Source organism: Delphinus delphis, chromosome 18, assembly GCF_949987515.2.
Source record: "Delphinus delphis chromosome 18, mDelDel1.2, whole genome shotgun sequence".
Taxonomy (NCBI): domain Eukaryota; kingdom Metazoa; phylum Chordata; class Mammalia; order Artiodactyla; family Delphinidae; genus Delphinus; species Delphinus delphis.
This window is the reverse complement of record NC_082700.1, coordinates 74813627-74839391: the sequence shown is the minus strand read 5'-3', so window position 1 is coordinate 74839391 and position 25765 is coordinate 74813627. Positions and strand designations below refer to the sequence as shown.

Genomic DNA, 25765 nt, shown 5'->3' with positions numbered 1-25765 from the left:
ACAACATATTTTAAATTAGGTGTCTTTAAACAGAAACACACAAAAAATAAAGTTTGTGCTAAAAACACAGTTGTAAAAAAATAAAGCTGTACAGATCTGTTGATGAACATGTTGTGAGCAGAGGCACGCAGGAACCTAACACTGTAAGTCCCCTAGGAGCCTGGTCTTGTATTCACTAAGTCAGTGTCTTTGATGATTCTATAGAATAATGTATTACAATGTATCATAATACTTCTTAACTTTCCTCCCATAGTCTAAGTACTCAAGTCAGAAAACTGTGTTTTAATGGGAAATGTCTAATATTGCAATAGAAATAATGATCTCATTTGTCCACTTTGGGGACTTGTAGCTCCATGTGAATTCTATCATAAGCAATACGGCAGCACATCAGAGCGGTCAGGGTCCAGGTTCTGAAGCTGGCCTTCATGGGATCAAATTTCGCCTCTACCACTATCAACTGGCTTTCAGCATGTAGATTAGGCTCACTAAGTTGCCTCACCTATAAAAAGTAAAAGTGGAAAAAGCTAGCACATACATACAGGATTCTGTGAGGACTAAGTGAATAATTATAAAGCACGTAGAAAAACACTCATAGGGAGGGCTGTATAAAAGTTAATTATTAGTATCTGCTAGAGTTTTGTAGATCTGGCAAAAGTACTGACAACATTCACAGTAGCTATGTCTACTGCAAAACATGAAACCATTTGTGATTCAATTAAAATAGCAACGATCTAATGCCGTTTAGCATAGGACGGTGACGCACACATACGTCTCCACTTAACAAAAACTCACAATAAACAATTACCTTGCAAATCAATGAAAATTTCTACAGATAATGCTTTCCTGAAGAACTTGAAAAAAATGTGATTCAAATACATTTTTCATTCCTTTTTAAACATAACCCCATACCCCTCACGCTATTCTAAACACCTTCTCCATTTCAGCAAACACAGATTCCAACCCTGCAGTTCTCAGGCCAACAAAGTGGAGGCCCCCCCTGACTCCTGCTCTTTCTCTCAAGCCCCAAATCCAATCCCACACCAAATACTGACAACTCGACCTTCCAGATACTCCCACTGTCGGCCACTTCTCACCACCTGCACCATGTCTGGCCCGGACAGTGGGACAGCGTCCCCTAAGAGTTCCCCCCGCCCCTTTGTGTATTTTCAACAGAGCAGCCAGAGTGGATCTTTTTAAATGGATGTCATACCACGTCACCTCTCCACTGAAAACCCTCCACAGGCCCCCTCATCACCTGGGGTAAAAGTAAATTCTAACGTCCAAGCAAGGGGCTTGATGAGCTCCTGTCGCCTCTCTGACTTCTCATTCTGCCCTGCCCGCGTCCACTCCATGAGAGAACTGCCTGGGTCTCCTTTGCTCTTCTTCTAACACGAGCCACTGCCCCACAGCTTGCCCTCACCCGTTGCCTCTGCCCAGCCCACGATGCACCCACAGTCCACAAGGCTCACAGCTCAAATGTCACCCCTCCATCAGGACATCCATTAAGACTCTCTACCCCTCTCTCCTTGCCCCTCCAACATTTCGCTTTAGTTGACACGTTGTACACTTCATCCACTTAGGTGTTTTTTCCTGTTTCTCCCCAGTAGAATGTAAGCTCCAAAGAGGCAGGGATTTGTGCTTCTTTTATTCACTGCTGATCCCCTCAGTGCAAAACAGAAGGCACTCAAATATGTAAGTGCACAGTGTCCCTTACTCATCAGTTTGGAAAATGGAAAGAAGACTGGACGTGCGGCGCTGAACAACGTACGATGACATTTACTTCTGGAAGTAAAATAAATCTTTCTTTTGAGGTTGTTAGCGGGAACATATTTCTATAGTAATTACGATTTTTATGATGATGTATTTCACCCACATTTACTTGAAAGCAAATTATTTCTAGGGACGGATGGTGGGCTAGTTATGACATGGTGGTAATGAGGCTACTCAGATTTGCTGAATCCATTAGTCAAGTTACTCAGTGGTTACACGTACATTACTTGCTTTGGTTTGTTTTTGTCATTGTTCTATAATGTAAAATGTCTTCTTATTCACTGTGTAGCACCCAGAACATAGTAGTCACTCAATAAATATTTGCTGAATGAACAAACAATAACTGCCTTGACGGCAGCAATTATGTTAAAGATAGTTGGTGATCAATACATATTAGTTAATGATTAAAGACAGTCATCAGTAAATGAATAACAGCAACGGGCAGATATATAACTTTGTATATGAGGCTGGGTTATTCTATGGTGTGAGAAATAGGGCATTGCAGACCATGAAAATGTTAATAACCCTCTTCCCAATTATAGATTTAATTCTATGTTTACACATGAAGTAAATCCAGTTTCTAGCTCTCAATTCCGCCTGGTAAAGAAAAGCAATATCATCTGACCTTGAGATCATGCGTGCTGAAGCAAGCACTTCTAAATACAAGTGTAGAATGAGTAGGATGAAGAATTCTAGAATATGGAGGAAGATGAATGTGGCTATAAGACAGGGTTTTTTTAGATATAACATGAGTTAATAATGTCAATATTAAATTCAGGCTGACTTCCAAAAATTGGCCTGCCATTCTTTCAGCCATTTGTGTATGTATTCAGCAAGTATTGATATATATACATTGAGTCGCTATAAAGTGCTGGCACTGTTCTAACAAACAGCCGTGTATGCACCAGCTAGTTACTTCTGTGACTTGCTGGAAGCTAATAATTTAGGTAATGCCTAACTTAGAGCTCCCTAATGAACACCACTGATATAAGCTCGATAAATAATTAATGAATATAAATCAAATTGTTCTAGGCAGAAGAGATATTTATTATAAAAGGCAACTGGCCATTAATAAAATTGAGTTATTGCCAGGGGAACAAGTAGGAGTTACAGAAACTGTGTCACACGAGAACAAAGGGAAAAGTAAATCGTATTTAAACAAGCACAACATACACGATAATGTGAAAGAAAAAGGAGCTCAGGCAATATGCTGACGATCCTAGCAGCAACTGGGGGGAAATGCCAAAGAATAGGGGAATACAATAAAAGTACAAAAAAAGGAGTGTAGAGAGCTCACCTCATCAAAATGGAGCTACCATTGAGTCTGACAATGACATGAGGGTGTCCCCGTTCAGGACAATGATTTAGTACTTCTTCAAACTGTTGTTATTTTTCTAAGCATCTGTTTTGGGAAATGGGACTGGTGCCAGTGCTTATTGATTTTCCTTGGAAGACACTGTTTAACCTCAACGGGAGCAAAGCACATGTATATTTCCTCAGTTATGCAAAGAGTCACAAGGAAGACCTAAGTAATTTGCCACTATATGTCTAACTTATTTCTATAATTATAGTGTAATTGACACCCCAGGTACCAGTCCTCACGGGCTGCCCTAATCCCAGCTCTGGTTATAAACATGCTTCATTCCTGCCGTCTGGGTGGTCCAAGTTATTTGCTACTTCTAGTCTATCAGTGGTATTTCTGATACCCATGCTACTCCCGGCAACAGTCTCTATATGCTGAAGGGGAGTCATCTGCAAGTAGTTATAGCTTCTGCACCTTGAGATCACAACCCTGCCATGTACTGAGCCCTTCTCTTGGCTGTCCCTGTGACATTAAATTGTAAGAATCCTATGAGATGCCTAGACCAGGACTCAGCGCAGACTCTACAAAGAAGGTAGATCCTCTTACTCTGTTCCATCAGAAATAAGAAACAGATACGCTATAATGAAGGAAGGAAATCTTGGCTGGCAGTGAAATTAAGGGCTGACAAACTCTCTGAACTCAAGAAGGGGAAGTCTTCATCCAGCAGTGTACACTGAGGAAATGGAAGAAGGATTTTAAGAATTCAAGCTCAGTCGCATGAATATTGGTTCCTGAGAATTGCATGAATGAAATGAAAATAGAAAGCCTAATTTGGCAAAGGTTTGGTGTAACTAATCATAATTACTGAGAGAAACTGAATGGAGACGGGCCTTGAAAAAGTGACTCTCAACTAATATTCTGAATCTCTCGACTAATATTCAGAAAAAAAAATAAAAACATAGGAAAACCACAAAAGCTATGAATCTAACTCTTCTATCTCATTCTCATATAATTATAGCCCAGCTTCGCCCAAGTCATCCAGTGGTTGAACTACCCAAAAAAAAGTTTCAAACAACTACTATAGACCAAGCCATTTCTTTAAAAATCTAGCCTGGTGTCCTATGAGTTCTGAGAATTCCAAAAAGTGCACAGTTGATGATTTCACAGTATCACTCAAAAGACCACAGGGTTCCCTTCTGAGATGTGTTTTAAATTTTCCTTTAATACTAAGCAAATACTAAGTAGATCTCACTGCCTTTGTGCTGACTTGTTAGTTTAATTCCTCTTAGGCTCAGGTTCTATAAAGTGAAGATTTGTTCTTATAAATGAGTTAAGTACTTTTTCATGTGTTTTCCTGTAGAGTACTAGTTCCCCCAAATGATTCTATCTCAAGCTAAATTGTCTTTATTTCCTTTACCTTTCCTTATTTATTTATTATAGCTGCCATCTTCCAGGAGTTGAAAGGAACACATTTCTAGTGATATAATACACTTCTACTATAAAAACAAAAAAAGTTTACAAATTCTTGAGGGACAAATTAGACTAAACTAGACCAAATTAAACGTCTTACAAGATTAAGGAAATCTCCATTCATAGTCTTCATCCTAAACGACTTCTGCTTAGGATTTTAAAAAGGGGGAAGAAAGCAGTGTAGTGGGATTGTGTTTTTTAAAAAAAGATATGTTCAAGTCCTAAGGCTACTATCTGTGAGTGATCTTCTATGGAAATAAGGTCTTTGCAGATCAAGGTAAGATAAGGTGGTATTGAGTTAAGGTGGACCCTAAACCCTACGACTGGTGCATTTATAAAGAAAAGAGAGGGGTATTTGGACACAGAGACACAGGGAAGAGGGTCACGTGATGATGGAGGCAAAGACTGGAGTGATGCATCTGTAACCAAGGACTACCAAGGACTGCAAGGGATCATAGGAGCTAGAAAGAAACAAGGAAGAATTCTTCCCTAGAGCTGACATAGGGCATACAGCTTTGCCAACACCTTGATTTCAGATTCCTGGCCTCCAAAATGTAAGAGAATAAAGTTCTCTTGTATTTAGCTATCAAGTATGTGGTAATTTGTTAAGACAGGCAGCATGACCCTGGGGAGAAAGGACAGACTTTGGACAATGACCTTAAGTTCAGAGATATAGTTTGTTTTTTGACCTATGGCAAGTTGCTTAATATCTTTGAGCACCAATTTGCTTGTATGTGAAATTTTGAGGGCTCATGTGAAAAGCCAGGCACATAATACAAAATCATTAAGGAATTATGCAATTTTTATTAATAAAGGGAAAAAAAGCAAATCATTCATTCTTACTCTTATGTTCTAGTATGCTTTCTAAAATATCCTGCATAATTTCTTAAAATCTTTGTTAGAGATAAACTAATCAGAAAGAATCTCAATTCTAAAATAATTATAGTACGTGCGAGGACCCATGTCAGGGTCTAAGCTGTAACTCAAGACAATGACGACAAATAACTCCAGTGATTTTTATACTTAAGAGTTTTCACTTTCATGTAAACAAAAGTTGTAGACACTTCTTTGCTAGATTTAAACAAGAGAAGAAGATCCAATATAAGCCACATAGCCTTACTATCATATACCTAGTCTGGCTAAAAATTAGGAGAATGAATTGAAAGACAAAACAACAATTATCAAACCATTTTAGTTAGCGCTGACTTGCGAGGTATCAAGGCATATAATTTCCAAGAAAAAGGCAAGAGGAATAGAGCTTGGTGTGACATCTACACAATTTGTTTTATGAACTATGTGGTGACCCACAACCTTAGTCTCTAATTATCTTGTAATTCCAGGCAAATAAGTGATGACATATACACACATTTTTTTTCTCACCTGAAGTATTATATATTGTGAAGTATTATTGGTTAAATATGCAGACTTTTATATGCCATCAAATCTTCAAATGGTAATAAACTGAATTGCTTTACTTACTAATACAAGCAGTAGGACAACATCAGGGTTATCACATGCACAAGCAATGTGCATTGGTGTCCAAAAATCTTCATCCTGGTGGTTGACATTGGCCCCTCTGTCAATCAGGATCTCTGCAATGAAGACATTATCATACCGGGCACACTGAAAAAAGAAAAAAAGAAATAAAAGAAAGTATACTATGATAACAAACTATGATAGGCTTATTTGGAATAAACCTAATCCAAATTTCCTTTCCATAGGTAGACAACTTCAATGCCAATTTTTGAACTTGGGAGGTGGAGCTAAACTGGGGAAGAATGTATTCATGTTCCCCAACTAACCTACAAGGAAAGAAGCATATGTAAGACTGAAAGGAAAATTGAATCCATGGACAGTGGAAAGAAAAATAGACTAGATATTACAGAAGACAAGATTAGTCATCTGAAGGCAGTAATATAAATTATACAAAATGACAAACAGAGAGAAAAATGACGAAATAAATGAACGGAGCCTCAGTGAGTTGTGGGAAAACTTCAAACTGATTGATAACCCCTGAGACTGACAGCACAGGAAATGGGTACTACAGAGATATATGTATGTTTTTGTTATTATTTAATTACCTTTATAATTAGTCGTTAGAAAACAGCCCAATTTTTAAAAGTAGGCAGAAGATTTGAACTTTGTCAATATTTTATAATAACTATAAAGGGCATATAACCTTTAAAAGCTATGAATCACTATACTGCACACCTATAACTTATATAATATTGTACATCAACTATACTTCAACTTAAAAAAAGATACATGAATTGTGGTTCACAATTATAACACAGTCATTGAAGAATCTCTATATCTTTCTTCATTCGCTGGTACCCTCAAGAATGTACAAAAAGGACAATGCAAAATCATGGTGCACATTCCATATGGAAGGAGATTTGAGGGGTGCCACTTTGGGGACACATGGAAGCACTTGGGGCAATGGCAAACACATGAACTTTGAAGGATTAGTTTCAGTTTTGAACTAAGATACCTGTGTATCTGATGTTCCATGTCATGTGTAGCAATAACAAATGGTCCCTACCATCGGGGCCTGATGATGTGAACCACGACCCCATCCACACTCACTGCAGGTTTGGGTACAAAGACTGATAAGGTGAGGTCCATTTTAGAATTTGGGGCCTGGACCCAATTTCTTTTAGGAAATTCATATGCAAGTAATTCCTATTCTTCTCTCTTTTTCGTTTTGAAAGCTCCCTGCATAATCAAACAAGATGTGACCTCATCCTTCTGTGCCTGTCAAGATGTCCTCAACCTGCACGTCAGAAATCCACAGTGATGATTCAAAGATACCTAAGGTTTAGCTTTCAGTCTTTTACCAAAACATAGTTAATTAGATACCGTGTTTAAAGTGATACCCGCCCTCTCAAGTGACGTAAGTTTTAGATTCACATTTCAGAGGATCGTGAATAATAATTTGACAGCAATAAGTACCTTCTAATCACACTTGTCTGCAAAGATGATGATGGCTGAATATTCCTGGTACAATGTTCTTACAGTATTATTGCTAGATAGTAAATTTCATTCTCCCTAGAAAGAATTTTCATCTAGCTAGAAAATCTCCCTCCCAATTCAGGCAGTTTTTCACCATGTTTAGCAATTTCTGGGGACACTTTATGGAACCATAAGAATGGCTGAGGCCCCGCTCTGTCACCCTCAACAGAACTCAGACAACATCAGTTATTTCCACCTGGAGACAAGTCCCCAGCTCCTCCTGTCACTGTCATCTCCTTCTTGAAGTTCCAAGCAGGACTAGCTACATAATTTATGCAAATAGAGGGCCCTTTATTCAAATATTCCTAAGAATTTAAAGATGGCGACAGCAGAGCATGAAAGCAAGCTTGGGCCCTTCTAAGTACAAGGCACATGCCATGAAGCCTGTCCTGAATTTTGAAGCCCCTTGACCAACCTGCCTCCCAGGTGCCTCATGTCCACACACTCTTCCTTCTACTGGACCTCTGGAACAGTCCATTTCAAGCAAACGTTCCTCATCGGGAAATGTCCAGAGAACCTAAGTGGAAATCTATCTCTCTGGAAACACCACATCTCTCCTGGAGCCTTCCCCTGTGCAGGTAAAGTTATTCCTTCCTAGGACCCCGAAGAAGCTGGATTATTTTCTCAGCTTATCATTGATTCTTCTAGATCACTGCATGTTCACCTTCACGTGCTTCTTTCTAAGATTCACTCTGTCCTTACATACAATGCTCTTCCCCCAACCTGGTCCAAGCCTTCATCAAAGGTTTAGGAACCATGACCACGGTCTTTGCTCCACTTTTGAGCACCACCAAACAATGAGGCATCAGGTACATTGGGTCACCCACCCTATACAAGAGTTTAAAATGTCTTCCTTCCAGTACTCAGGAATCTTCACCTATATTGTACTTTAGTCGCCCATTCCTCATGACCAAGATTAGCTCCACGATGAAATATTAAATTCTGCAGTCCCAATCCGTGACCAGAATATTCCATTCTGCCTCTTAGGGTACACTTAGAAAACAACATGGCCGATAGCTCCTTCCTCTGAGACGTTCATGGAATTGACCACAGTTAGAAAGTGACCACTTACACTTTCAACACCAGCTCAGTGGTTCACAATTTCTCTGGCAATGCATCCTTTCACTCATTTTTAAGTTTGTAAACAAAGGTGGTATTTCTCAACGTATAAAAACCCACTACAATGCGAATTATCGATTCAGCCCCAAAGACTCTGAAAACTATAGAAACCAAATCACAAATAAAGACAATTTTAAACTTCAAATGTGTTGTCTTTTCCCCCCACATTATCATAAGGGGTATTTTATATGTTTTAGTTCTGGTTGGCTAGGGAGCAGTATGTCCTGAACGACCCTGAAATCTACCCTCAGAAAATCAAAAATTCGATATACACTGTGTTCACACACTAAATCCTAGGGTTCACAACTGTAAGTTATCTGTTGCCAGTTTGTTTTTTTTTAAACTGGAGTCAGATCTACTGTAACGTAAGCTTTCTCGATGATTATCCATTTTCCCTCCTCTGTGTTGATTACAAAGCCGTTGGGACAGAGGAGACCAGCAAAGAGGTACTAGGACAACAACCAATTTGATGCAGATTCATTTATTGAGTGGATACCGTGTGCCAGGTGTCGTTCTGATATTAAAAACTATGTATTTCTGCACCGCCTGGCAGCTCTGGGGGGAGGAGAAGCAATAGGATTTACACAGTCAACTTGGATTAGCCAAGTTCCATTTTCTTGTCCTGTGTTTATGGGTTTTTAGCGGTTCAGAAACATTTCTACGATCAGAGACAGGCAGAGACAGAGAGAAAGAGACAGAGACAGAGAGAGGGGAGAGAGAGAGATACAGAGAGGCAGAGAGGTAGAGATTTATATCAGTAGCAAAACGAATTCAAATCTGTTGCAATTTCCAAAATTTTTGACATCACTCTGGAACTTCCATATGGTCCTGTGCATTCAGGGTCAATCCCATGGGCCGTCCTTCTCAGCCAGTGCTTGGATCTCTGCCAAGTCACTTCCATTTCTTTGCCACTATATCACACTGAAGGATCATATTCACTACAGTGTCATCTTGAATATACTTCTTATCACTTTTGCTTTGCATGTATCTTCTCCCTGGTAAGTATTTATACTCCAGATGACCTTGCCATAGATAAACTATCCAGAATACCGCACTGAAGTACAGTTATTATTTCCACCGGCATTCCAAACAGCACAGCTTCCGGCCAATGGGACCAGACTCTAATTATGGAACAGGTCGTTGCTAAAGGGGTTCAGATGTACCCCTGATGCACATCCTGAAATTTTAAACTCCTAATAACACTGGTATCCTTTTCAGTGAACGTACACTCTGCTCCTTCAGCTGCAACACTGGTTTGCTTCGCTGTGAATCGCCAAGATTTTATTAGGCAATGCTGTATTCCAGGCACTGTGCTTGGCAATGTAACCGTAAAGGACCATGACATGGTAATCACCCTTGAGAAACAGACAGTACAGTTCAATGAGATGGAGGGTGTACAGAGCATTCTACAGAGTCACAGCAGAGGGTCCCCAGCTGCCTGGTAAGAACTGGACAATTAAGTATGGGAACACGAGGATTACGGGGCAGGGGTTGAGACATTCATAACCCACTGATTAAATACGTATCCACTGAGGACCTGCCACATCCCCGCCATACGCCAAGCCAGAGGGTTGGTATTATGAACTAGATGTCCTCCCTAATCAACAGCTTACATTCAAGGGGGCAGTCAAAGGAGGCAGTCAAAAGAGAGAGAAGATGCGCAAGTCCAGTCAGCCACGGAGCTGCCTCAGAGGAGAGCCCAGAGTAGGAAACAGTCTGAAAAACACTGAGGAGGGATGAAAATAGGCATTCGTGGGATTTCATGAAACCTGGCATGTCTAGAGAGTCAATTAAATGATTGGAACTGTTTGCTTAAGGAAGGCCTCTCTGAGTGGGGGAGTTTCATACTTCCCTAAGGGAGAACCTTTCAGGATGCGACACTCCAATTCTCCTAGAAAGACCCACACCAGTGGTTTCAATGCTGGTTGATTGAAAATTTTGTTGGAGGGGAGCACAGTCCCAGGAAGTCTGTGTCTAATTGCCTTCACCCTGTAAGAAAGGGTTCTGATTCTTGACAAATAGAATTCCATTGTTGCACAGATAAAACAAAACAGAACAAAACAAAAATCTCACCAGTAACTTCACTTGGGAATTTTTCTTCTTTATAACTGATGTTGAATGAACCAGTTCTGTGTGATCTATTTACTCAAAATGGAAAAGTCACTCCCTTCGGTTTCTGACGGCCTTCCAAGGATCTCCACAGCTTGCTCTTCCATTGCTTTTTCACCCCCTAGGTCATGCACGTGGGCCATCACAATAAAAATGCACCCACGGTTTGCAGAACAAAGGTATGATTTTCATTCAGGATCCAGCTGGATACTGATCTACATCCTGGACTCAGACTTTCCAGTTATGATGCCATGATTCTCATGGACCAAAGAGATGTGGGACTTTTTTTTTTTTTTTCGGTACGTGGGCCTCTCACTGTTGTGGCCTCTCCCGTTGCGGAGCACAGGCTCCGGACGCGCAGGCTCAGCGGCCACGGCTCACGGGCCCAGCCGCTCCGCGGCATGTGGGATTTTAAAAAGCAAAGCACAGGGCTTCCCTGGTGGCGCAGTGGTTGAGAGTCCGCCTGCCGATGCAGGGGACGCGGGTTCGTGCCCCGGTCCGGGAAGATCCCACATGCCGCGGAGCGGCTGGGCACGTGAGCCATGGCCGCTGAGCCTGCGTGTCCGGAGCCTGTGCCCCGCAACGGGAGAGGCCACAACAGTGAGAGGCCCGCGTACCGCAAAAAAAAAAAAAAAAAGCAAAGCACAGTCGGGAATTTGAATCTTAAATCACATCCTTGAAAAAACATAAAGGGGTCATTGTTCACAGCCAATGGCAACTCTACTTCCCATTCCAGGACCTTGCAGCATCCTGCAGTCTCACCAGACATCAGAACGGCCCAGCTCTCTTTCTCTCAGTGACATCGTCCTCTCACTTCCATCTTGCCTCTTCGTTTGCCTCTCTTTCTGCTGCACTGTCCTGGATGGATGTTCCCCCCCATTCCACCTTCCCCAAGGAACTCCCCAGGAAAAGCCCCTGGAGAGGGCATGTTGTCTTCTGGTAGGATTCATTTTTTTGCTAGAAGGTACCCCTGCAACCTTTACCCTTGTTTTCCTGGGAAAGCAAAGGAGTTACATGGTCAATGCCCAGACGCTCTGGCAAGCAGGGCAAAGTATGGATAACTTCCACGTAGGGACTCTTTTTGTTCTTTAATACCTAGGTGGTTTCTAAAGTAAGATATTCCTTTAAACATTGTCTCCAGAGTCCTAATATTCTGCTTCTTTTCATAGCATAATATTTTCTGCTTGATTTTAAAGATATGAAGCCATTGAACTGCTGCTGCTGTAGTAAACTGCTAATTATCTCTGCTTCTTACAGCTCCTGAGACTTCAGAGAAACTTAGAAGAAGGCCCGAAGAACAGCTCGATTCGGAGACCCAGATATTCTTGTAAGAATAGAATAGTGATCGAAACTTTTAGAATTTAAGCTTCTAAAAAAAACATAGTTCTAAGAAGTATTTTGTATTAATTTGTTTCATTTGTTTTATTTTCATCTTTTTTTTGGCCATGCCGCACAGCTCGTGGGATCTTAGTTCCCCAACCAGGGACTGAACCCCGGGCCCACGACAGTGTAATTTCTTTCATTATGTGAAACATACATGCTTATTATTTAAAACATTCAAGCTATATGTAAAAGAGTAAAAAATGAGATCTTGTCTCCTCCCCAACCTGTCACTGTTAAAAATTCCTTGTCTATTCTTCAAGATTTTCACAGTTGTTGAAAAGATTCTCTGCTCTCCTCCCTGCCACCATGTCTACCTGTCTTGAGTGTAACATATATACTATTCTCTAATCTGCTTGTGACATTTACCAAATATCTTGGGCATATTTGCACATCCATTGCAGCTTGTTTTCATCAGTGATGTGGAACTCCACTGCTTAAATGCCTGCCTTTATGTTAAAATGAGAATTCACCAGGTAAAAGAAAGAAGATTTTCCTATTTCTAATGTATTTCACTTAAGCTTCACTATGGTCTCCTGCTGTCACAGCACAGAATCAAAAGAACTCGCATTGCATACTCCATGCAAGAGGGTTTCCTTACAACCAGGAGCTCCTTCTTCATAGCTTATGTATGAAAAGTCATAACGTAAAACTCTGGACAGCATTTTAGCAAAGTTCCATGTGATTCTGTTTTCAACTCCATACATAGCATTGTTCCTTCCAAAGAGTTACAGCTGAGTTTTTTCTATATTGCCCTCACAGAGACTAAAATCCTAGGGTGCAGATATTGTTACTTGTTGGCATTATTTCCCCTCTAATGGTACCTGATACTTACGATACACTTGATTCATAAATTATTGAATGAAGAGTAGATAAACATGCAAATTCAGACTTACTGTTGAAAGTTTATTTTAAAAGATGATAAGACTAAAGATTGTATATGATGAAAAAATATTAAAACCTGTTTGTCAAGTGTCTACCTTTAATACAGAGGGAATTATTAATCTCCAACTTAAATGTTACTGTGGCGTTTCTACCAGGAGTCTTCCCAAGACCTCCACTTACAGTGAGGTGCTCAGTGAATAATAACTGAGTTAAACAAGCGAAACTCTGGGGAATCTCAACAACTTCCACTTCCATTATTCCTGATGCCCTGCATGCGCATACGATGCCACTTTCTCAAAGACGTTGCTCTAACATTATGTAATTAGAGCTTCCGCGCGGATAAAGCCTCAGGCTTCACACTGCAGGATGCCCAAGAGGTGGGGTGAGCACAGAGCTGCTCACGCTTCACATTTTTGAGGGCGAAATTGCCTTTTTCAGTACCTAAGGAATTTTGAAACCCTGTAATTTTGTCTCTCTGGCAACCTGCAATTTTTCTTTTTTTTTTAAACATCTTTATTGGAGTATAATTGCTTTACAATGGTCTGTTAGCTTCTGCTGTATAACAAAGTGAATCAGTTATACATATACATATGTTCCCAAATCTCTTCTGTCTTGTGTCTCCCTCCCTCCCACCCTCCCTATCCCACCCCTCTAGGTGGTCACAAAGCACCGAGCTGATCTCCCTGTGCTATGCGGCTGCTTCCCACTAGCTAGCTATTTTACGTTTGGTAGTGTATATATGTCCACGCCACTCTCTCGCCTTGTCCCAGCTTACCCTTCCCCAGTAATCCTGGGAAAAGGAGGCTCAGTGCTGAGCCCACATTCCTGTAGCCGTCAGGAAGTTTACCTACATGTATTCCGGTTTCAAAGCCACTTTATCTTAGTCTCACAAAGTCTAACAGTATAAAAATGCAGTGTGTTTGCATTGGACCCAGAGCTAATGCAGCACTTCCCATCTACCTCATCACCTTCATCTTCTCATTTCTTCTTTCTTCTGACTCTACTGCCTTTAGACTCGGTTACCTGGACCTTCTCATTAGCCAAAAAGATCCTTATATTCTGACAGTTCATCTATCCATCCACTCATTCATTCATTCATTCATTTATGATGTGTTGAGTATCTACCATGCATCACATGCTAAGGATATAAAAGTATCTAAGACATCACAGTTTCTGAAAATTCAGTCTAGCAGCAGAGAAAAAGGGCACATCCTCCATTAATTACAATCCACTGTGACAAGATCGACAGCAGAAGCAAGGATCATGTGTCGTGAGACCTTAGATACAAGAGTAATTCAGTCTTATCAGGAGCATGAGAAAAGGCTTCAGAACTACCTCTGAAGGTGGCCACGTGGTTTCATCATTTTCCTCTTTCTCTATCACCTGCTTATCCTGCTTCCAGGTCTGCTGTAATCCATGGTTTATTTTTCTTTCTCCCTCAGAAAACTAAACTCTGTTAGACTGTGTTTTGCATCCTTGCACCCCTAATACCTATCACAGCATTATATATTAATTAATTAAGTAGTTAACGGGTTCATGTGCCTACCAGACAATCTACTGAGCACCTACTAAGTGCCAGGCACTCTCCCAAGTGCTGCAGATATAACAGTGATGAGAGGCCAAGTCCTAGCCCTCCTGGAGCTGACAGTCTGGGAAACAGAACATAATCACCTGAGCCTATGATCTGTTTGGTGGCAACTGTGTTACAAGGAATGAGACAAACCACCGGATAAAAGTTGAGCTGATGGTGGGGTGGTGGGAATGGGTTGCCGTATCCTTTGGGACAAGCCCCGGAAGGCTGTTCTGTTAGATGATTTTTGAGCAGAGAGGCGAAGCCAGCGGGGGAGTGAGCCATGCAGATTTCGGCGAGGGAATGTTCCAGTGGAAATAATGGTGAAAGCACATGGGCAGGGGCATGGTGGGCACATTAAAGGACCAGCTAGAGCAGGAGGGGGTCCCTGGAGATGAGGGCACAGAGGTGTGGGCACGTTCCACGCGGCCGTCGCAGGGCTCTGGCATTTGCCCTGAGTGGGAAGGGAAGTTCCTGGGGCATTTTGATGGAGTGACACGATCTGGCTGCTGTGGGAGAAACAGACTGTAGGGTCCACAGGGACGGGGCCGGGGAGGTGAGGGAAGAAGCTGCTGGTCCCGGGAAGAGGGAGGGTGGTTTATCCAGGTGAAGAGGGACGGCAGCATTCTGGCTGTATTTAAGGTGAAGGAAGCAACCGCTGCTCGGCTGACTGGGAAGATTGAGGTTTAGGTGCTCATTAAAGTTGGATACATCATATACTGGGTTGGCCAAAAAGGTTTTTCCGTAAGATGTTACAGAAAAAGCCCAAACGAACTTTTTGGCCAATCCAATATATGAAGAAGTGGCCATACTTCTCTTCCTTTCTCTCTCTTTCCGTCAAACACACACACACACACACAGGGTAAGAATACATTACATTCCTGGTTAATACCAACAATGAACTGACATGACTTGTTCAAAGCAAAGGTCTGTCTTCCACTAGCCCAACTGGAATAATTTGCTGTCTGAAAACTTAATCCAGGTATCACTGGGGAATTTACTGGGCAAAGACTACAGTATTTATAGTTAGATGGTCAGAGTTTAAGCTCCAGTACTATCTACTACTGTGTGAGCTTAATTCTTCTATTTCTCAGCTTCTTACCTAATAAAGTACTGCACCTCCTGGTAAGGATTCCAAAGACAGTGACCAAGAGGAGAATCTTTATCTATGGAAAGCTGTTCACAGCATGTCCTTAGTCTAAGATTGCTTGTCAAAACCAAACCTAGGATCCAGGACTAATGAGCCCTTGAAAATGTCAGGTAAGCTATGTAACGATCGGAGGAGAAAAGAGAGAGGTTTCAAAACCAAAACACTCCAGAGAAGGAAAAGGGAATCCAGAAATCTCTCCATCTCAATCAATGCTGGAGAGAAATGGCTGACGTTCTTCTATGGTGTTCCCCATCAATATTCGGAGTTATTTTTCCACTCCTCTGCACGCATATGACTGCCTGCACTCCAGATGCCTCCAGTCTTGGGCAGACACAAGGTTCTCTTGTTGGCAGTGGTTCTCAACCTTGGCTGTAAATTAGAATCACCTGGGGGAGCTGTGCCCCACCCCGATGTTCCATCTGCATCCCAGAAAAATTGAGTCAGAATCTCCAGGCTGGCGGGGGAGCTGGGAGGCAGACACTGACATCTTACAGCTCCCAGGTGATGCCAGGGGGCAGACAAGGCTGAGACCCAATACCAGATTAGGGAGCTTCCATCAGATCGATGCGTGACCTCCTTTAACATGGATTGCTCTAATGTGAGGAAATACAGCATTTTTTAAATATTGGTAGACAAGTCTCAATTAGGCTTTTATGTTATGTTAATTTTGGCATTTTTCAAAATCAAGTTTTAAGCTTTAAATTAGCCCTGAAGACCACTAAATGGAATAATTATTGACATCCCCTTTTACTTCATTTTTGCCCTTAACTGAATCAGCAAAAAGTTCTTGCATGTAAAACTACTGTATTTATTTGTTTATGTGGTTACTTGTTTATTCACTTAATCATTCCCTGCTTGTTTCCAAAAGAATGTAGTAAAGTTTTATTCACATTTATACGATCTGGGCCACAAGCAGAGACCAGTAAAAGCTCATTGGATCAATAAAGAAAGTGAAGGAAAGGATGTCAAAGTAAAAGAAAGGATGGCTGCCTGATGCTCTATAATTGATACAACATTGTTTTGCTTAGTTGTTGAATACTATTCATGTTCAAAAGCATCTTCTTTAGGGCAGAGACTTGAACTCCATTATTTACGAACTATAATGTGAGTAATTAACAAATATTAATGTATCATTATCCAAGCCTGTTAACTTGAAACACATCATCGTTCTGATCATCATCAGTTACACGTGCATTTTGCTACTGAGTCTGGAGCCCCTAATTGGTTCCCCTTCCACTTGGTGTCACCCACGCTCACCCGGTCATCACAGCTCTTACCAGATGGAGCAGGGTCCCTCCTGAAGACATGGGCATGTGCGGGTCGGCCCCCTCCTTCAGGAGCCGCAGCGCTGGAAGAATGAGAGAGAGGAGAGTTACAGGGCATCCTTCTTCAACATCCTGAATCAAAAAGTGCAGCATTTCATTAGTATCTAAATCTCAAATAGCCATGAAAGCCAAAGGAGATGCGCGAATCGCCATCTGACCTTTGTGTGTATTTAAGAGCGGGGGTGTTTCTGTTCACATTGAAACTTACTTGTTGGTCTGTCAGCCTCAGGACCCATTACAGCCATGCAAATTACTCAGAAAGGGGAACACACTTTGACATTTGTTTTTTCGAAGTGCCTGGCTTGTGCATCCTTTATAGAACGCAAATAAATAAATAAAAAGAAAGAAATGACTCCACTAGGCTCATGTATGCTTTAGTTCACTTCATTTTTTTTTTAACTCATTAGGACTTATTGGCTTAAAACAATAAAAGTTCACACTCTGTTTAAACTTCCCTTCCTGCAATTACCCCTTAGCCCTGTTTCCATCATTCTCCCGAAGCCATGTGTATCTAAATTAGTAATGTCAGACAAATCAAAACAGATGTTACGCATCAGAATAAAAGCACAGCTGGAAAGTGACCTATGTTTCCATTTGAACAGCAAAGGTGGACTGGGTAGGACATGGAAAGCCCTTGGGAGATGGATTATGTCTCATTCTCTGCAAATTGCCACGGGCTCCAAGAGGTCCATCCATTCCCCAAGACACGATCCCAGTTTCCACGGTTAACAGCAGTATTGTAGCTTTCATAACAAGCCATTCATGCTTTGTCCACAAATAACTAAAGCAAAAGTTCCTCTTTTAGTCCCTTATTACACAGAACGGTACAAAATGGTTCGGATTCAAACTCATACCTCACTGAGCATACTGTCTTTCCTTTAACTTTCTCCATAATCCGCAATGTCGGCAGAACACATACCCTTTCCTACGTCACCCCAAATCTTCCCTGTGTTCCAATCTCTAGTTTGTCACCATCTTCCCAGCTCTAACTGGGCAGAGGGCAGACGCATCTCGTTCCCTCACATACTTTTACCCTTAATTTTAAAAAGTCTGTTTGTGACAACAGAAGGTTCATTAACTATGTTTACCAATGGTTTTGTCAGAATCAAAATAGCGCCTTTACCCTAATAGTTATTTGTTTAGCAAATGAAATCATTCATCTTGAACCAGCTAATATCTATTTGGTGCTCTGTATTCTTTACAGCAAAGAATCTGTACTAGTGTGATCACAAATAGAGAGGAAGATTATGTTATATAGTTAAAACATGACTAAAATGCTGTCAGATTTCTACGTAGAATCCACCATGCACACATGTGGTGAATTACACATAATATAGATCTGTGACACGTTGGCCTTGGGGTTAGACAGATTTGAGGCTGAGCCCCACTGGGAAAGCTAACTCACCCTCCTGGCACTGCGTGAGGCTCACTAAATGATTTTTATTAGCATAATTACTATAAGTCATGAAACCCATAATAATATATCACTGAACACATATCTTAAGGTTTACTCTAAATTTTCTCAAAACCTTTTGATCATTAAATGTTGAATTTAAGTGTAGGATATAAGCAACACACATTTACCAATATTCATTGAAGGATGAGTGTACAATTTGTAAGGCAGGATAAAGAGGGTGAAGAGGACGATGTAGGGGATGGTGGGAGAATGATGAGTAAGGGGCAGTGAACAGTCTCTTAGGAGTGGCAGACTGTGTGTGACTTGGAGGAGTTTGTTGTGGAGGGTACTTTACATCACACTACAGCAGTTGGAAGTCATTCTGTGGCCAATAAAGAGGATCACAGGATATTAAGCAAAGGAGGAAAAGATCCCTTAGGTAAGTGCTATGGACTGAATGTATGTGCCTCCCCCGCCCCCCCGCAAATTCACATGTTGAAGCCTAATCCCCAATGTGATGGTATCAGGAAGAGGGGCATTGGGGAGGTGATTAGGAGGTAATGAGGGTGGAGCCCCCATGATGGGATTAGTGCCCTTATAAGGGGATGAAGAGACTAGAATTCTTTCTCTGCCAGGTGAGGACAAAAGGAGAAGAAGGTCATCTATAAATTAGGAAGCTGGGTACCACCAGAAGCCAAATCTGCTGGTGCCTTGGTCCTGGACTTCCCAGCCTCCAGCCCTGTGAGAAATCAAAGTTTTTTTTAAGCCACCCAGTCTCTGGTATATTTGTATATTTGTCAGTCTGCAGCATGAGCAGACTAAGACAATAAGAGAGGTCAGCACAAAGGCTAGAGGGGGGTCTCTTGCTCCCACTTGCAGTTTAAATCCTGAATAAAGGTTCAGGCTCAGATGAGGGGGGTGATTCAGTGCAGCTGGAGGGTTCATGGCTCTGTGTCAGAGGATGCAAAATGGACTAACCAGCCTGGGACACAACAGGGATCGGAGCCACCACTGCAGAAAGAGGGGTCTATGGCAGCACTGACAGCCAAGGTGGGACTGAGCCATCTGGTTCAGGGAGACTATTTACAAAGCACAGAACATGCATGGGTTACCTCCACAGGAGCAGGTGAGCCACAGTGGTGTGCTTGTGGATGCTCAAGGGCAGATGGAGATGGAGATGAGATGGAGATGTTTAGATGATGGATGGATGGAAGGATGGATGGAAGGAAGGAAGGATGGATTGGTGGATGGATGGATGGATGGATGGATGGAAGGATGGATGGATGGGTGGATGGGTGGATGGGTCGATGGATGGGTGGGTGGATGGGTGGATGGATGGAAGGAAGGAAGGATGGATTGGTGGATGGATGGATGGATGGATGGAAGGATGGAAGGATGGATGGGTGGGTGGGTGGATGGGTGGATGGATGGATGGATGGATGGATGGATGGATGGATGGAAGGAAGGATGGATTGCTGGATGGATGGATGGATGGAAGGATGGAAGGATGGATGGATGGGTGGATGGGTGGATGGATGGATGGATTGCTGGATGGATGGATGGATGGAAGGATGGAAGGATGGATGGATGGGTGGATGGGTGGATGGATGGATGGATGGATGGATGGGTGGATGGTTGGATGGATGGATGGATGGATGGATGGATGGGTGGAAGGATGGAAGGATGGATGGGTGGGTGGGTGGATGGTTGGATGGATGGATGGATGGATGGATGGATGGATGGATGGATGGATAGATGGATGGATATGCACTTAGGAATTTACTACACATCTTACTGCTATAAAGGCTGTGCAGCCCACAATTTATTGTAATATCCATATAGCCAATTGATTCTTACAGAATGATTTAGATGATTTTTACTAAAAATTCCTGTATCCACAGCAAATCTATGGTTACAATTAATGAATGTGACCTTGAAGTTTTGGTTGATATTTTCATTGACATTACTGAGTATGGGCCAGAGGTCAGGAAACTATGAGTGGCAGAGGTCAAATGCCACCAGCATACAGCCCTTGAACTAAGAACAATTTCTGCATCTTGAAGGGTGTGTGAGGAAAAACAATAATTAAAAAAAACAAAAATGTCCAGAAGAATGTATAACACAGACTGTATGTGACCACTAAGTTTAAAATATTTAATATCTGACCCTCACAGAAAAGATTTCCTAACTCCTGAGTAAGATTAAAGTGAAATAATGAAGGATGTCAAAACGTCATCCATCTATCAATGACCTGAGCGACATCTTTGCTGAATCAGATATTAGTTTCTGAAAAACGTAACCATAGTTTACCACATTTTTGGCGGTGTTCACAGTACAGGGGCTACTGACACATTTTTAAGTATAACCTGCATCATTAACATTTCCTCCATCACTCCTTTAATTCTAGACAATCATGAAGATCAATAAATCAAGCCCTGGTTTGTGGCACTGGCCAATTCTCGGGGTGTCATTCTCCCACCGTGGTTGATCTCAAGCTACCAATGTGGCACCGCTGAACCCAGGGTTGGGAGGAGATGTGACCCAGCTCTCAATTTTGTGGCATTTCCATCACACACACAGAAGAGATGTAAATAACTTCAAGCGCATAAAAAAGAGAAAAATGTAGTGAACTGATTAGGAAGTGATGCGCTTTGAGCTTTACCGTCGTTTTTTATTAGAATCTACTTAATTGTAAGTTTATATCCTTTAGTTTTTATTTATTTATTTATTTTTTAAAATCCTGTGGCTTTTTGCGGTACCCGGGCCTCTCACCGCTGTGGCCTCTCCCGTTGCGGAGCACAGGCTCCGGACGCGCAGGCTCAGCGGCCATGGCTCACGGGCCCGGCCGCTCCGTGGCATGAGGGATCTTCCCGGACCGGGGCACGAACCCGCGTCCCCTGCATCTGCAGGCGGACTCTCAACCACTGCGCCACCAAGGAAGCCCTATACTTTAGTTTTTAATACAGGCTTTGTTTAACCGTTTTACAACCAACTCATGAACTCCTGACATTTCAACAGTCGGCTCTCAGGGTCTATGAGAGTAAAGCACCAGCACAGTACGGGGAGTGGCCCCGAGGTGGATTAGGGGATTGGCCAAGAGCGCCCAGGAAGGACTCTGTACGCAGCAACCGCAGAGCTCCCTTCCTGATGAATAAGCCCCAGCCCTTCCTTCACCCAGCCAGACATCAGCCTCAGGAGGAAAGGAGGGGGAATCTGGCATCTTCTTTTCCTAGGTAGAAGACTGTTTTCTGACAAATGGTTCACACTATCAGGTAGAACTAAGCAGAACTGGAGACTGGATACAGACCGGTATTTGCCCCCAAATACCATGGGTGCAGCGCAAGAATAAGACAAAATCAACTTTTGACTAAATGAGGAAACGTGTTCTTCACATACACAGACTGTAGACTGTGCTAAGTTCTATGTCTCTGCTAAGGGTTAGAAACGGGACATTGCCTAAGGTACCGAGATGTAAAAATATATTGAAGAAAATATCACTTGCATAATAAGTACACACTGAGCTTTTCTAAGTACGTAGGGTCTGATACTGCTCTCAGTACTTTAGTACAAGAATTACATCGATTCTCCCAACTCTATGATACAAATACTATAATTGTATTAGTATCAATACAACTGATAAGGAAACTAAGGCTTATAAATTATGCGAAGGAAACTGAGGCTTAAAAATTATGAGATGGTCGCGTGGTGGATCTAAAACAGTGTGGCAGTGTGACTCCAAGGACTGTGTTCCTAACCATGAAGAGCATCAGGACACTTTGCCTCTCATGTCACAAGGGAGTTGAAAGGTCACCTTCAACTCAGGAACCACAACAGGAATCAAGATCTATGTTAATGTCCTCACAATAACTAATTTTGTAGGAAACTGTCCAAATTTAGGTTAAAACACTTTCTCCAAAAAGGTATGGGTTCACAGCGACTTTGGAACCACACGGTTGGAATCGACAGTCAAGTGAAATGACACCACCACGACTTGGGAGTCTTTCCATTACGATAAAATCTGCAAGGAAACAGCCTAAGGAAAAAGAGCCATCTGGGGACCAAACAGAATAATGAAGTTTAGGCTCCTTTTATAGGGCTGCTGCTTGGAACTGATTCAGCATTTATTGTATATTTGTGGCTTCATCATCAGGCTGCCACAGAAACTCTGTCGAAATGTCTGCGTGGGGGGCATGATTCGATATTTAAAAAGAAACATTCAGTCTCGAAATCTTCAGCTATTGGGGTAAAAATGGATGAAAATACATCATCATTAATAGAATCTGCAGCTGTCTTCCCCGATGTCCCCACCATCACCAACCATAACCAAACCTAGCGGTCCACCTGATAATTTTCACTTTAAGTGTCTAGATATGACTGTGATGTATCTGTGTTGATGACAACCACTGATGATAGTAATTTGATAGCAACTTGATGACAGTAAAAGTGCTTTGGCGATCACAGGAGCTGCGGTGGACATCTGAAAGCACAGCAATCTATGACTGCTCTCACACGATTCTCATGATAACAGCGGGTCAGTATTCACAAAGATTTCACGTTTGAAATCAACAGATCCAAGGAAGAGTGAAACAAAACATAACCATGGGCTCTAAACTTTGTCCTCATTAGAAGCCCTGCAAAAAGGCATTTTTTAGACAGAGGGAAGGACAGATCACGTGGCAGAATGTTAGCAAACAGTCCACCTGGTTGAAGGGTACATGGGCTTTCTTTGTATGATTTGTAAGTTTAATTTCATTTCTAAATAAAAAGTTACAATGAATAGCAACAACAAAAAAAGCCAGTGTCATTTTTTCCTTGCAATGATAACAGAAGCATCAGTGTCAGGACTTCTAAAAATGTAGGAGAGAGCTTCCATGACAATTGACAGTCTTCCGAGAGATGCCTGAAAAAGTTGATCTGATGTTATATGTCAATAAAGAAGGGAAGCAAAAAAGAGGAATAGAGAAGCTATGTTATCAATGCCACAGAAATGCCTATTTGCACAGAACACTGCTTAACATGCAGATTACCTGCCCTACAGAGAACTCGAATGTTAGGATCTCTAGGAATGACTTGAGGATGGTTTTTTGAATCGCTTTTCACAGTTCAGTGCTTTCCATTATTCTCTCCCACTAAGTTCCACCAAGAAATTGTAAAACCACATACATTCTGGATGTCTGCTGTGTACTGCAGACCCACAAAGGGTGACAGACCCACGTTAAAGTTAAGATATTTCTCCCTGCAGAACCGACTTGTCCACCACTGCGGGCTATTTCTTCCCCCTTTAGAATCATACTCTTGTCCACCTCCAGTTACTCTGCTTCAGTAGTTTAGGGATGGAATCAAAAACTCTGCATTTTAAAGAAACGCTCCAGGAGATTCTGGTGCCAGTGTCCCCCTAAAGATGTTCTGAAGGAAAAAAAAAGACGGCTAGAATTCTACTGCCTCAGCAAATTACCTCTGAATACCTCAACTAGGGCAAAGGGATTAATTAGTAGAAAAGTGAACAATTCATGGCAGTTTTTTTCCCATGAATTGGCCATTGAAAACTTGGTCCCCACTGCTGGGTGAGCCACAGTATTCCTCAGAACACACAATTTTATTCTCAATAAATACATAGTTATCCAAGCCTACCTAACATGAATCTTGGGGGCATTTGGAGAGGAGAAGGTCAGGGTGTTCGTGGATGGGGGACCTCCAGTCAGTACACAGCCTGAGCCTGGGGCAATGATTCTCAACCCTCACTATGCTTTAGGACAGCTAGTAGAACTTAAAAAAGATATAAATGCCCAGGTTCCGTCACCAAATTCTTAAGTCCAGTCGGTCAAGGATGTGCCCATCTAACCATATATTTTTAATGTCAGGGCATCTCAGTGATTATAATACTGGGAAGAGAGGCAGCAGTGGAAACCAGTATCCAAAAGACTGTGTAGCTGGTTTCCATCCCAGCCTGGCAATAATCGTAAGAGGGCCTAATGGGTTTTGAAGATCATGGTGAGTATCTTCCTCGAATCCATTCTCAGGTGAGTCGCTCAGTCACACCTTAAGTGGTTGTTTCTGATTTGGGTCAGGTCCACGGGCATCACCAGGACACTCAAGGATTCTACCAGCCACTCTCTTGGAAAAGGAGACCACTGAGGTTGGGGGATGGGGTCGGGGCTGCAGTAGGGTTCCACACTTAGCAGAGAGCTACAGACTCATCAGCTTGGTGGGCCTGAGAAGCAAGTGGGTGGAGGCCCACCTAAGCCACACTCACCTACCAGGCTTTGGGCAGTTAAGACTAATTCCATATTATTTGCAAGGGGCTTAAGATTTCTGCTTTCCTACCCAACCTGGTTAAAACTGGATCTGACTAAAAGGCCAGCGATTGTAAGCATGAGATCTAAGATCCCCATTGTCAGGGTGACCCAAATCTCCAATCCCAGCCCAGTCATGCAGCTGTGACCAATGCAACGAAAATCCAGTGAGTGTCTTTTATGTGCTTTTATGTGCTATGTTAGAAATTGGGGTGTGGCAGGGGAGAAATGGGAAAAAATCCTGCCTTCACAGAGCTTATCATCTAGTGGACTGGTGGCTGGAGAAGACAGAAGACAAATAAGAAATAATTAGACACTAGAGGGATTTGCAGTCCTTCTAGAATCTGTGGCTGAATATCTTGAATCTGTTTTGGAAAAGCATTTGACACTTATTTCTTCACATGTTGTTTGTAACCCATTTCCTCCGTTCCTCCTTCAAGGACCTTGCTGACATGCAGCTGAAAAGATATTCAGAAAAATGCTATTATCAAACTCACCTGTTCTATAGAATTCTAGCATATATTACAATGTTACAGTATATATGTCTGGTGGGAATCAGGAATGGCTCCTGTACCTAAGCCAATCCTAAATCATTAACTCTCAAAACATTCCAGAACAGACCCAGAGAGACAGCTCATGACAACATGATTTAAGTGCATCATACTTCTTCAGACCTTGATGTGGAAACAGTAGATCCAGAAGGCACACAGTATACATACACGCTGCACTTTTTATTTTCTTTCTCTATAACCCACTGTCAATTTCTATTACATAACTTGGAGATGCTCTTTGCACATGCCATTGCATTGTACTACATCTTCGTAGGAAATCATATGATTATACATGTGTGGGCCTCATTCTGGACTCTATTTTATTCTTTCATCTACTTGCTCACTTTTTGACAAATCATAGTTGCATATTTTTGCAAAGTTTACTGTGCTTTATTTCACACTAAAAGATTTTAATGAAAAATTTCCTATATT

At 41.9% G+C, this 25765-nt stretch overlaps 1 protein-coding gene across 7 annotated transcripts in view; it reads right to left on the bottom strand.

Moving 5' to 3' along the window:
* Window positions 1-25765, bottom strand: part of MYO16 (myosin XVI) — a 530294-nt gene that overhangs the window by 342638 nt on the left and 161891 nt on the right. For all 7 annotated transcript variants that reach the window (XM_059995825.1, XM_059995821.1, XM_059995826.1 and 4 more), the window contains 2 exons: window positions 17046-17116; window positions 6023-6166 (listed from right to left, as the gene is read on the bottom strand). In XM_059995825.1, the coding sequence (XP_059851808.1) occupies window positions 6023-6166; window positions 17046-17116 (215 nt within the window). The remainder of the gene's footprint in view (window positions 1-6022; window positions 6167-17045; window positions 17117-25765) is intronic.